Source organism: Corvus moneduloides, chromosome 13 (assembly GCF_009650955.1).
Source record: "Corvus moneduloides isolate bCorMon1 chromosome 13, bCorMon1.pri, whole genome shotgun sequence".
NCBI lineage: Eukaryota > Metazoa > Chordata > Aves > Passeriformes > Corvidae > Corvus > Corvus moneduloides.
Window position 1 is genome coordinate 5687226 of NC_045488.1, and position 12757 is coordinate 5699982.

The window sequence follows — 12757 nt, forward strand, 5'->3', positions numbered from 1 at the left end:
TTCTAATATAACAAAACCCTGACCTTAAGAGGAAGTTTACACAGCTTTATGGTCTCAAGCAGCTGAGATTTGCTATATTTTGCTGTGTCTGTAATATTTGCCCTTACTCTGTAGTCTGAAAATCTGTCCCCCACCCCCAACCTTGCCATATGTAGGGGAGACCCTTGTGGGATTCTGGCTGCTCTTGGTGAACCTATGCACGCTGTGTGATGCTTTACTACTTTCATCTTCCTTCCAATAAGTGCTATTGAGGGATTGAAGGATGGAGGTAATTAAAGTTCAGGCCAGCTCAGAGCTGACTGGTCAGCAGACGGGTGCTTTTTGCACGGTGTTTTAGCATCTGTTCCTCCACACCTTAAACAGTGCTATGTCCATGCCTGTTTTCACCCGTGAAATCCTCTGAGCTGCCGACAGTTTCTGCTACCCTGACTCTTGTTGTACAGAGCCATCACTCAGGCTGTAATTTCACACTGAAAAGATCTGGGTTTGTGCATGTAGGTGGCTGCCTGTTTTGAAACCCCCATGCCAGGAAGATATGAACAAGCCACATGCGGATCTGGGCTTGTGAACGAAGGAGGGTGGCTGGGATGCGACCGTGTGGTTCAGGGTAGATGGGGTGCTGCTGAGAGAATTTTGCTGAGCTCCAACCAGCTCTGCACCTTCTTCTCTTCTATCACCTTCACTGCCTGCAAAATTCACTGTCTTTTTTCAAAAGCTGGGTCAAAGTTGGTATGTTGGTTTTCTTCCTTGTGGATGCCCAATGGATTATCTTTGCAGCTGGATGGTAGCAGGAAAAGGAGAGTTTTAGGGAAGACATACATCTTTGTGTCACATATCTTTGCACAAAACTTGTTCTTCTAGTTCAGACCTTGCCAGCCTTGGGGTTTGGGACCTTAGGTGTAGGCGTTGTAAATGGGGTTTCAGAAGCTATAGCAGAGCAACATTTGAATTCTTGGGATGTCCCAAGGGGAAGACGATGCATATACAATAAATTGCAGGTGGAGTTTCTGCTTTTCTTATCCCTCTCCCACTCTACTCCCTTTAATTAAAACACTCCTGGAGGCTGTTCGGCGAGTGAGAACTCCTTTGGGATATTCAGGCAGTCAAAGCCCCCAAGGAGAGACAGTCTCTGAGGGATGTTTGCTTCCACAGCTATGCAATCCAGAATTGCTTGGTGAGACTGGAAAGCTCCCACGGGCACCTTGCACATGTGTAATGTAACAGTGCTACATCACCGTGTCCTCCTTAACGGGGACAGGCGGCCTCCCCAGGATCCCTTGGGGGAAGGAGAGCAGCAGTAGGTGTGTGGACAGGACAGTCCAAGCTTAATTGTTTCTGGGCTGGTGAAATTCCCATCCCTGTCTTTATACCCCTGTTTGGAAGGCCAAGAGGCCTGGCCATGGCTCAGATCCTCCTTCCAGGGAGGGTGGAGGGGTTCTTGTGGCAACACTGCTTCTTTACAGACATCCACGGGAAGAGTAGAAGGAACAAGTGATTTTGGAGGTTTTCAATGCTCTTAGTTTCCGTGGTGCACAGAGTCGTGACGTTGGGTGGAGGTTGCTGTGAGCCTGCCATGTTTCTCTCTGCTAGATCCCCCTCGCATCCTTACTCTGGAGGAGCCGGTGCTACACATGGAGCACTGCATTGCATTTGCAGTGCATGGGAACCCAGCTCCCACCCTTCACTGGCTGCACAACGGCCAGGTCCTCCGGGAGACAGAGATCATCCACATGGAGTTTTACCAGCAAGGGGAAGTGTCTGAGGGTTGCCTGCTCTTCAACAAACCCACTCACTACAACAATGGCAACTACACGATTGTGGCCACCAACCAGCTGGGCTCAGCCAACCAAACTATCAAAGGACACTTCCTTGAAAAGCCTTTTCCAGGTAGGATATTCAGTTTATCTCACCAGGGCTCCTTGCAATCTGAAGGTCTTACTATAGCCCTGCCAGTAATCCTTGCCTTGACAACCCAAGTCAGCTTTGTCTGAGCATCAGGTTGGAAGAGGTGACCCCTGTCAGCCTCTTCTTCTGACCAGTGTGATTTTCCTACACAAGTGTACTTTGGTGTCATATGAACTCTTTAATGCTGGGAGAGGTGCTAACTGCTTTAGATAATTTTATTTTGTAGCATATTCTGCAGTGTATTTATTTATTTATTTTACAGATCTTTAGGAATTTCAGTGGGACTAGGATGTAAGTTTGGCCATCCTTCTGGGTGCCCCAAAGAGGTGGCTGAGTTTTTTCGAGAGAAAGTGTTCTGCTGTGTGATAGTTATAAGCTATAGAAAGGAAAAGCCTTTGAAGTGATGCAGCCTGTCCCTTTGTTTTTTCTACTTCTAGCTTGCATTTGTGAAATGATTAAAGCTGGATGCAGACATGTCAGGATTGTTTTCTTTCCGAATGCAATATGTGCAATTCCAGGATGACAGGGCTACAAAAGATGCGACAGCTCAATTAGTCACTTTGCATCAGTTTGCTGGGATTTCTTAACTGATTGCTTGGAATTCCCTGTTGTACTCCCTGGTGATTCACAGCTTAAGTGCAAAAAAAAAAAAAGCATTTGAGGACATGAAGATCCATCTCTGGGAAGTGCCATAGAGACTTTTGTGGTGGCCTGTCTGCTCTATAGAGCATCTCGGTCTGTTCCCTGACAGTGTAACACCACGCTGGCCATCATGGAGTTAAGATCTGTGCTGCCTTCAGGAATGATGCCATGAGAAAGTGGCAGCTCTAAATTGGCCCCTACAGCCCAAGAAAATCCAGCAAAATAGGGCATTTGCTAAATATAGCAAAATACCAAGGGTACTCTCATTTATTATTTATATCACACCATATATGTACACAGAGTTTTCCCGCAGGTCAAATATCATAAATGCAAACCCAAATCTCTGCCTTGAAGATCTGACAATTGAACAAATGAGCTGATACGGATGGGAGTGGAAAATTTGTGTTCTGACTTCAAGGATGCTGCCCTGTTTGACTATCTGACCTATTTATGTTTCCTTCTGTCAGGGCAGAAGGGCTTATTAAGTGTAGGTGGGTGAGGAGAGGTGCACAGGTTTGCAGTCTCAGCTCTATCAGGTCCCACCCTTGTGACTCAATTTCCCCATCTCCTAAGGAGGTGCTGGACCTCCAGGAAAGGGAGGCAGATATGCTGTTCTGGAGAGCTGATTTTGGAAATGGATCTGAGCCATGCTGTGGAGTGGAAAAGCACACTGATGTTTGAAGAGCGTCCTGTGTTAGAGGCTCTGGGAGAATGGGGTTGTGTGAATATATGTAAAATATTGCCCTTGTGAATGCATCTCCACCCATGCCTTGTGTGTGCTGTTGGTGTGGGGCGCTTACTGACCCTGAACCATCTCTCAGCAGGAACTGACCCATTTCCTTTATTTCTTCTGATCCAAAGTCCCAAGCCATTCCTCACCCTGGCAGACCCTGTCAGCCCAGTGCAGGATGTAATTTACTTTCCTTGAAGCTTGTTGCTTCGTCCACTGCCACAGCTGACATATACATTCACTGCAGCTGACGTTTATAATTTCCCATTTGAAGGCAGATTCCTTCAGAAAATGCCACACTTTGAAGGTTTCCCCATGTGGCTCATTCAAGCCCCTCGTTGCTTACAGCAATTCACACGTGCAAGGGCCTTGCTGTCACTACCCAGGGTGATATTATTAGTCTTAATTAATGAATAGTGCCTGGAAGAGTTTCTGTCAGTGTAGAAAAGGACCTATGACCATGTATTTTAGAACCCTCTGGTCAAAAACCTCTCATTGGTAAAAGGCCCCACTCTGCTTTCCAGGCTGAGAGGAGCAAAGTGCTGTTAGAAGCTGGGATCTGGGAGATGTAAGCTCCGTGCCATATTCACCTTCTCTCTGGTGCTGCAGGGCAGTGGCTCCCAGGACAGATTTGTGTCATATCCTGTAAAAATCTCGTTGCATGTTGTCATTGGGATCTCTGCCACAGGTTACCAACTCCTCATTTAATCCACAAAGGTTAATGTACCTGTGATGAGTGCTCAGTTCTTTGGGAACTTCTCACAGAACTCAAGTTGGCTGAAATTTCTCGGCTATTTTTTATGCTTGGAAAAATAGGGTTTTATGAAAAATACCCTTTTTGTGGGTTTCTGTCGAATTTGCTTAGTCCAGCAGAGAAAAATGGAAAGGGGAAAATGTAGAAGCAGCAAGAATTTTATGACTAGACTCTGCCTTAATAGGGAAGAAAAAAATCTCCAAATAAAATATTTCCCTCCTTTTTTTTCCCCCCCCCGTTGCTAAAAAGCAAAGGAAAGTTACTCCTCTGCTTGATTTAAACCAAAAATATTTGTTCTGGTTTTTTCCCCTGGTTTGGTAAGCCGTGTTTGTCACCTGGGGTTTGTTTTACACTCCCCTTCCAAGCCTCACCCATGCTCCAGAGCATTTCAGCATCCTTCCAGGAGCTCTCTGCCAGCAAAGCTGTGTAAACTCCAGCCAATATTGGGCTCAGTTTCTTGCACGGGCGAGTGAATTGGAAGCTGACATGATTCTCACTCTGTGTAAACTGAGTGTCACTGAGGGCTTTAGGCCTTATTGTCTGGGGCCTCAGCTACCTCTGGAGCTGAAGGAGCTTTGCTGAATAGACTGGAGCAGTCAGGAGGATGACAGCAGGGCCTGCTGTGCTTGTCTCGGGCAAGAGGCAGCTCCTAGGCAGCCACAGTCTCCATGTCCAATTCAGGTGCTATCAGCTGTTATGAGTGGCTCCTGAAAAGCAGGTCAGAGGAGGTCTCCTCTAACTCCCTGCCCCAAGCTGAGCTCTCATCCGTGGGAGCTGGTTCTCATCCTTGTAGGATTTTGTCCTTGGGTGCACACTGCCATGCAAGGCAAAATCTGTTTCTTGCCCCTCCACCTCCATCCTGCAGAACCCTGCGTGTCTGTTGAGCTTTGCTCGCCTGCTGAAAGCAGGGTCATTTACCAATCATTCACACGTGCTACTTGTTCCCCAGTTTGGCCTCACAGTGGTATCCCTTCCCTCCTCTTTCTGCCCAAGGTTCTCCACCCTGACCTCCAGCATGTCCTGCTGGCACATGCGCTGCAATTTCCAGGAACAGTTGCCCAAGAGGAAAAAAATATGAAAAGTTGGTTTCCTGGGCTCTTTGGGGTGGTGGAGTGTGTCTGAGGTGGGTGGGGAAGGAGACCCCTCTCCCTTCGCTGTGGTGCTAATCGTGTTGCTTCTCTCTTTGTCCTTTCCACAGAGAGTACGGACAACTTTGTCTCAAGTAAGTGTCTCCCCACTTTTTGCATTCTGTGGCTCGTTTGTTTCTGTGGTTTCCTGTTCCCCTCTGTGATTTACATAGGAAAAATGAGGAAGCCAGAAGCAGATTGGTGGAGGTTGCACAAAGCCCTGGCTTCTCTGTGCATGAACAAGATCATTGGGGAACTTGTGATCAGCTGGGTAATCTCTTGAGGCCAGGAGATGCTCATTTGCCTCTAGTGGTGTCCCAAAGAAGGTCCTATAAAGGAAATGATGGTTGGTTGTGGTGTAGCAAAAGGGATCTTAATTTGATGCAGGTTGGCCTGTCCCCAACAACATCTCTGCTGTGAGCTGGGATAAGAAGCAGGACTCAATTCTGTCAAGTTTCTTCAACAGATTCTTCCCTCCACCCCCCAAAACACATCACACACCACAAAAAGCATTCAAGTTACTGTTTCTTCAGATCAAGTTTTGCTGGAGTCAGTTGTGTTTTAACCCCACCTAGCTCAGTAGATTTGTGAAAACTAGGAGAGGGCTCAAGGGTGGTGGGAACTCATTCCAGGACAGCGGGCACCCAAATGTTTCTCATTTGTGACACTGGAGCAACATCGGCACGGTGCTGGTCTGTGCTTTCTCTGCTGGTGTGCACAGGGAGCTCTCTGATGGTTGACTTGTGCCTTCTGAAACAGAAAGCTGCAGCCTCTTTTAGGGGTGAGCTGGATCTCGTTAGGTCAGGCAGTGCTGTTGGAATGTGCTGGTGCCGTGGGAGTCCCATGGGAGCCACACTGAATTTTGTGTCTTTGGTGTTTTGGTTTCAGTCGGTGATTATGAAGTGAGTCCCACCCCACCGATCACTGTGACCCACAAACCAGAGGAGGACACTTTTGGGGTGAGTCCTGGTCTCTTCTCTGCAGAACTGCTTTGCATTCATTCCTTGTTGATAGTGACTCAGTATTTGTGCTTCTCTGCTGTTTTGAGATGTTTGCAAGGAAAATATCTTCCTTTATGACTCAAGACAGCAATCAGAAGGATTTTGTGGCTTGTGTCAGGCAGGTAAGAGACTGACACAAGCCATCTGATCCTCTTGAGTCTGCAGTGTGGAACCAGGGAACCCTTTGAAAACAAGGCATCCTGTGAAGTCACTGCTGGCGGGGTCAAGAATTATCACTCTAAAAAAGTAGCACCCAGAGAACAAACAAACAGGCAATTGTGTTTTGGACTGTTATTGATCTGTTAAGCTTAGCCTGGTGAGGGACTCGGGTTTAGTTTGGTTCAATTCTGTCATTGTCTTTTTGCCCTCTCTCCTGCTGTGCAAGGCATGCCTAAAATGAAAAAGGAAAGTAAGTCTAGGGCTTATCTGATCTCAGAATTGTCTTTCTTCTGCAGAATCCCTGTAGAAAAAAGGAAAAAAAAGTGTGTATAAGTATTAGAAGAAAAAAATTAGCATGTTATACAATTGCTCTAGTTCTATGAAAGTTTTAAGATACTGAAATCCACAAAGTGTCAACAGAACAAGCAAAACTCAGTCCACCTTGGCTTCAGTTCTCATCCAAGAGAAAGCCTCCTTTAATTGAAGTAGAAGCTTTGAACAGTGAGGCTGGAGTAATAATGTGCACTGATTATTAAATATAAAGCACAGAAAACAAGCTGGGGATGAAAATAGAGTGCGGTAAAATAAAAATTTAAAAATATCAAAACAAATGTACCAACAACGGGGAAAAGGATTGCAAAATGAAATTACTTCTTCTTAGTTAAGTGATGTATTTTCTGTTATAGCAGAATACAGTTCTGTAAAAGGAAGCAAAGTCTAAATGCATCACAAGACCTAGTACAGAACAATTGGACACATGCCAGAGAAATTGTTGTTTGCATCAATGCAATAAAAGTATCTCAAGCAAAGACTTGAAGGAATAAATATTCATAAATATTAAAATAAGCCTGGGACTGTAAACCCTTTAGGGCAAGGAGGTTTTCTTTCTCTGCTTGTACACTGCCACAGTGGAACCACAGCTCCAGTGAAGGACTTGGACACTGTTGTACTATAAATATTTACTAGTAAAATTACAATAAATAGGGAACCGTTAGAGGCTTTTGAAAACTCAGAGGTTTTACAGGGGAAAATCCCTTAGTTCTACTTAATTTCTTCTGTTTTCTTTGTGTGGTGTGTTATTGTCCCTCACTCTGTCCTGAGGGATGTTTGGATGGAGGCAGAACTGTGTTCCCAGCTGAGCTTTGAATAGCCTTAGTGTTGTAATGTCATGGCAAAGAGGTGATGTCAGAAATGGAGGCTTGGGATGTGATGCAGTGAAGGGAGAGCACAGGCATTGGAGCAGAGGTCTTTTTTCCCTGCAGATATCTGGAGTGAGAGGCTGGGGAAAACTGGTTGCCAGATCAGCATCACTGATAGGAAAATCCCAGACCTCCCAGTCCTGCAAAAAGCCTGTAATGCCTCCAAGCTGTGCCGAAGCTTGCTGCTTTAACTTGTGTTTTCCTCCATAGCTGATATCCACAGGGCTGCAGCAGATGGTGTGAGCCTATAGAAAGGTTAACTGGGCAAGGAGGTGCTGTGTTTCTGATTTAGACTCCCAAACTCCTCTGTGTTGACTCTAAGGCTTTTTCCTTCCAGGTTTCCATAGCAGTCGGGCTGGCAGCTTTTGCTTGTGTCCTCTTGGTCGTCCTCTTTATCATGATCAACAAGTATGGCCGGCGGTCCAAGTTTGGGATGAAAGGTAGGTGCAGTTGCTTTCCCCTAGCAGGAGACACCTTCCAGGATTGCCCAGCTCTTAGAGCACACGTGGAAAGGTGTTGTGGCTTTATTCCTACAATGCAAAGCCTTCCAAAGGGAGTGCAGCCCTCCTCTGTTTGTTGAGAGAGTAGCAGAGATAAACGGGCTGGTGGTTCTCAGCTGTGTGCGCTTCTGTGGGCAGAAGTGTGGATGTGTGTTCCTTATCAGCACACAGGTTGTCCAGGAGAGCTTTGAGCCTGCTCCCTCCAGCCCTGCATTTTGTTCAGGACAGCATGGTCTTGGGTGAGATCTGTTTTATGGACTTGGTGGTGCACAGGCTTCCCCTGCACTGGCTGGGGTGTGAAGGGGGGACAGAAGGATGTGAAATTGGTTTGAGTTCTGTTGGGAAAGCAGGTGCAGCCACTCTGTGCCTATCTGTGAATGGGGACCGAGGTGCTGCTGTCACTTTATGTCCATACTGGGAAGGCAGTGGTATGGAAGGTCTCTTTCTGATGACTCTCTGATGAAAGGTTTCCTCCTCTTTGTCATGAATAATGACCTTAGAAATTTATTTCAGGTGTCACTGATAGTGACTGGGAAGTGAGAAGGTGTCTGATGTTTGCCAGGCAGAACTGGTCTCTGTCCTACCAGCACCAGCTCTGTGATGTGACAGAGCCAATGCCAGAAGTAGATGATTCTGTGCCGTCTGCTTTTTGTGACTCTGCTGGTATCTCCAGCTGGGCAGCGTTGGTGGTGCCCAGTGAAGGCTGAAGGAAGAGGCTTCACATGACAAAGTTGTTCCCAGCCTAACTGGTGGCTCATGCATGCACTGTTTGAAGCCAGGCTTTGACAAACACAAGCTTCTCCCAAGGCTCCTGAGTCACTGCCTATTTCCTGGCCTTGCTGTGGTCTGTGCTGCAGGGCAGGTTGATAGGTTTGGGAATGTTCCTTGTGCTTGCCTAGGGCTTTGTTTTCTTTATGTAGACATTTCCTGAGTGGGTCCAGATGGGATTCTGGCTGGGGTTTCTCCTATGCATCCTATGGAGGTAGAAGACAGGACATTTAATTAAATAGTGAATCTTCTACACCAATTTAGGAATATTTAGTCCATATGTCCAATGATAAAAACCATCTGGTGGAGTGTACTGACTGGTGGGTGGAGTAGAGGAATTGAAGACATGGTTCCTGGGATCAATTCCCAGCTCTTCTACTGACTCACTTAGTGGCCACAGGCAATTAGCTGTCTTAACCTCTGTCTCTGCTCTAATTTCCCCATCTGTAAAACTGGGATGATGTTATGTGCCTTCTGGAGGGATTTGTCAGAACACTTTGGAAGTGCTTGGGCATGTGCCACTGATGGAGCTTTGAGATACAAATATAAAAAGGAAAAGTAACATCTGACTGGTGGAAGAATCAAAGAGGAGTGAAGTGAGCCTGATGTGAGTAACCAGTCTTGGTGAACAGATGTGTGTATGTGTTTAGAGGTGTTTGGATAAGCATGTCAGTGGATTTTCTACATTCCCAGAAACCAGAGGGGTGCCATGATGGGCCCTTGTGTGTGTAATTAGAGGCAAAACTGTTTAGCTAGAAAAGTCTGCTTTCCTCCTCATCATGTTGTGTTTCTTCCAATTCTGATAGGAAACCACAACCCTTCAAACTTTCTACAAATTTTATTGATGTTGCTTGGAGAGATGGAGTTGGCAGAAGATAAATACATATCCAAAACCAGGGAGATAACTCTTTATTAAGTCACAATTATTGTAGGCACCACCATGGACAGCCTACACACACAGCCCAAACTCTACTCTGCTCAGTTAACTCTTGGGCAGGAGGCATCCTTTATGGCACCCAGCATGTTATCATTTACTAAGGGGAAAAAAAAAAAAAAAAAAATCCAGACCCTGAGTCTTTTTGGGAAAGTGAGTCCCTGATTCAGGAGCTGTTTGTTGCCAGCTGATATATTGCCACTTGTTGTTGAAATCCCAGCTTGGCAGGCCTGCAGGAGCAGGTTTTTCTTGTTGATTTTGTCAGATGCAGAACATTGTGTGCTCGTGTTGGACATGTTACCTAAAGTACCTCATGAGTCCTTCTGGGTACATCTTTTTCCTTCTGCTTCTCCTAGTGCTAAGCAGATGGTTTATTTCCTAGAGAGAGGTGAACGTGGACTGACAAAGTTGGATGTCACGTTGGGTTTGGAAGGCTCCCTGGGCCAGCCTGCTGGATTGCCCACCAGCCTTAGAACCAGGCTGCCAAGTGTCCAACATCCCAGCTGCCTTTGCCGAAAAGAAACTCGTGTCTTGAGGGACGTGCGCTGGGAGAGGACTACGAGAGGATGGTGTGTCCACCTCTGTCCTCTTCTGGCTGGTAGCACACCCTCGGAGCACCGCACCACAGTCCTGCCAGAGCCGGTTCCCGATCCGGCAGCAGCGGAGCGGTGGGAAAGCCAGCGGAGCCCTCGCCGGGCTGCAGCGCTGGCACCAACAAAAGCCCCTTTGAGAGCGGCTCTGACGCGCTGCGCTCCTCAGCTGAGCTCGCCCAGCCTGGCTCCGGGCCATCCATCCCTCTCGCCTTCCCGTGCTCCCTCCGGAGAGGGCATTCATTAACACGGAACGGCGGAGGTCAGATCCCCTTTCTGGCCGCCTGTCGGCTTTGGCTGCTGGAGCTGGGAGGGAACGGGGGTGGGCTGAGGCAGCTGGGGGGGGCCGGGAGATCGCTGGAGCTGGGGCGCTGTAGGCGGCGGGGAAATGGCAAACAAAGCTCCTTTTTGTGAGAAGTGGCGTTGCATGAGCAACAGAGAGGCAGCGGAGGGAAAACCACTGGGAGAAGTGAATGTTAAAACTGAGACTCGTTGAAGTTGCAGTAATGCAGCCACTTGCTGAAGGGTGTTGTATCCAGAGGGGGGGCTGGGATGCTTTTTAAAGCCTCGTATTAGTGTGGGAAAAAGAAAAAGGTATTACCAAGCAAGAAATTGAAAGTTGGAGTCCTTCGGTTTACTGTGTGTCCCAAGGAGGTGGTTTTTTTTGGATGGGATAGACCACATGGGAGTAAGGAGCCCAATATCCCACTCTCAGTCGCTGCTTGCTCCAACTCTGGGGCCGGTGTCCCACGTTCCCTGACTGCCCACCCAAGGTGGAGGGCTTTACACCTCACCTGCTGGGCTCAGGCTTGTCACTGCAGCCCTCGTAAATGGTGTCTTCCAATCCAAGTTTAATCTCAGCAGATGACAGGAAATGAAATTTTGTAGTATAATAAAAAAGCCACATGCAAGCCCCAGGACTAAGAAAAATTAAATTTCATGAAAGAATAACAATGGCACAGAAAAGATCTGGGGCATACAAAACGTTTGGATGGCACAGTGATGGAGACTGTAAATACTTATGTTGATGGACTGAAATATATTCTCCCTTTACTTGTTTTCTGTTACATTTGCAAGTGCCTCGGGATGAAGGAGGTGTGCTCATGCATATCTGTGTGATGTATTCCTGGTGCTGCACAACTTCAATAAAACCCAAATGGAGTTAGCTCAGATATGCAGAGAAAGGTGCTAGAGAAAATCCAGAGACAAGAACACTTGTAGTTTTGCTGAGATTAACTGTTTTCCAGGCTCTGAGATGAAAAACTACTTCCATTGTCCAAACAAGGTTTTCTTCCTCGGGTGGAGCCAGTGCCAGCTAATGGTTCAGACTTGGTTACAGCTGGCAAAGAGTCGACTGGTTTTTAATCTGATTTCCTAAAGAAATAAGCGTGTGATCATGCTGCCTCTCTGCACACATGCAAGTGTGTCTGCACAGCTCTGCCTGCCTGGATTTCCCCTTTCTGTGCTGCAGCTTCTGGTTCTGCTGCCCAGTTCCACCCAGAGGAGAAGGGAAGGGACTTACAGATGATGCCTTTACAGGGATCATGGAAAGAGCAGAATGACAAACCAGGTGATGTCCAGCTGATAAAAATGCCTCAAGCCTTTCTGGGCATTGGAGAATACCTATGGAAACTCAGGCTTGGACAGAAAAACACAGAGGATCAGGCTTTCACGGGGTCTGCTGTGGTGGGTGGTGTTCACGTGTGTGCACGTGCATATATGTGTTTTCTTTCTGAATAAGCAGAAACAGCAAGGAGGTGGGGGAGAACCGAGTGAACAGTAAACACACACTGCCCACGCTTTTTGTAATGTTTGAGGAATCCCATCACTATCAGTTTATTTGATATTTGCTCTAATAGCCCTGATCAAAGTGCTGGCACTGCTGATGTGCATGTGAATGTCAGAAATACTTGCAGAGTTGTTCCATTGTAATTTAGTGTTAGTTAAAAGGTACTTAAAGCAGCTGCCTATTTGATTATGATTGGGGGCTATTAACATTTTTTTCCATAAACAGATGGTTACTGTCCACTGAGTCGATTGCAGAACAATTCCAGAGTTCTAATTCAGGAGGAGCAGCTCCTGCAAAGATATCTTTGCTGCCTGGCTTTTTGCTTTTGTTGATTTGGGTTCTTCATTTCTTTTTTTAGTTTTCTTTTTTTTTTTTTTTTCCTCTCCTTCATTATGCAATTATTGCTACAGCTTCAAAGGGAGGGAAAAATATATATATCTATCAGAGCCATGACCTGCATTTCAGATGAGGCTTAATTCTGTCCCATGTTGCCTTGGCCAAGACTGGCTACAGTCATGCACCGATTTTATTTACCCCCCTCCTGATTATTTGTTGTATAGGCATGAACAAACCCTCTGCAGCTTGGAGAGCCTGTACATTAAGGGTTAGTTGCTCAGGAAATCTGTGATCAGGGCCTGTTCATTCCTTCCTCCTGGGAG

General features: G+C 46.6%; 1 protein-coding gene across 4 annotated transcripts in view; it reads left to right on the forward strand.

The window, feature by feature from the left end:
* The window catches only part of NTRK3 (neurotrophic receptor tyrosine kinase 3), a 219078-nt gene that overhangs the window by 64592 nt on the left and 141729 nt on the right, over positions 1-12757 (forward strand). For all 4 annotated transcript variants that reach the window (XM_032122343.1, XM_032122344.1, XM_032122346.1 and 1 more), the window contains 4 exons: positions 1591-1887; positions 5230-5253; positions 6047-6117; positions 7855-7957. In XM_032122343.1, coding sequence (XP_031978234.1) covers positions 1591-1887; positions 5230-5253; positions 6047-6117; positions 7855-7957 — 495 coding nt within the window. The remainder of the gene's footprint in view (positions 1-1590; positions 1888-5229; positions 5254-6046; positions 6118-7854; positions 7958-12757) is intronic.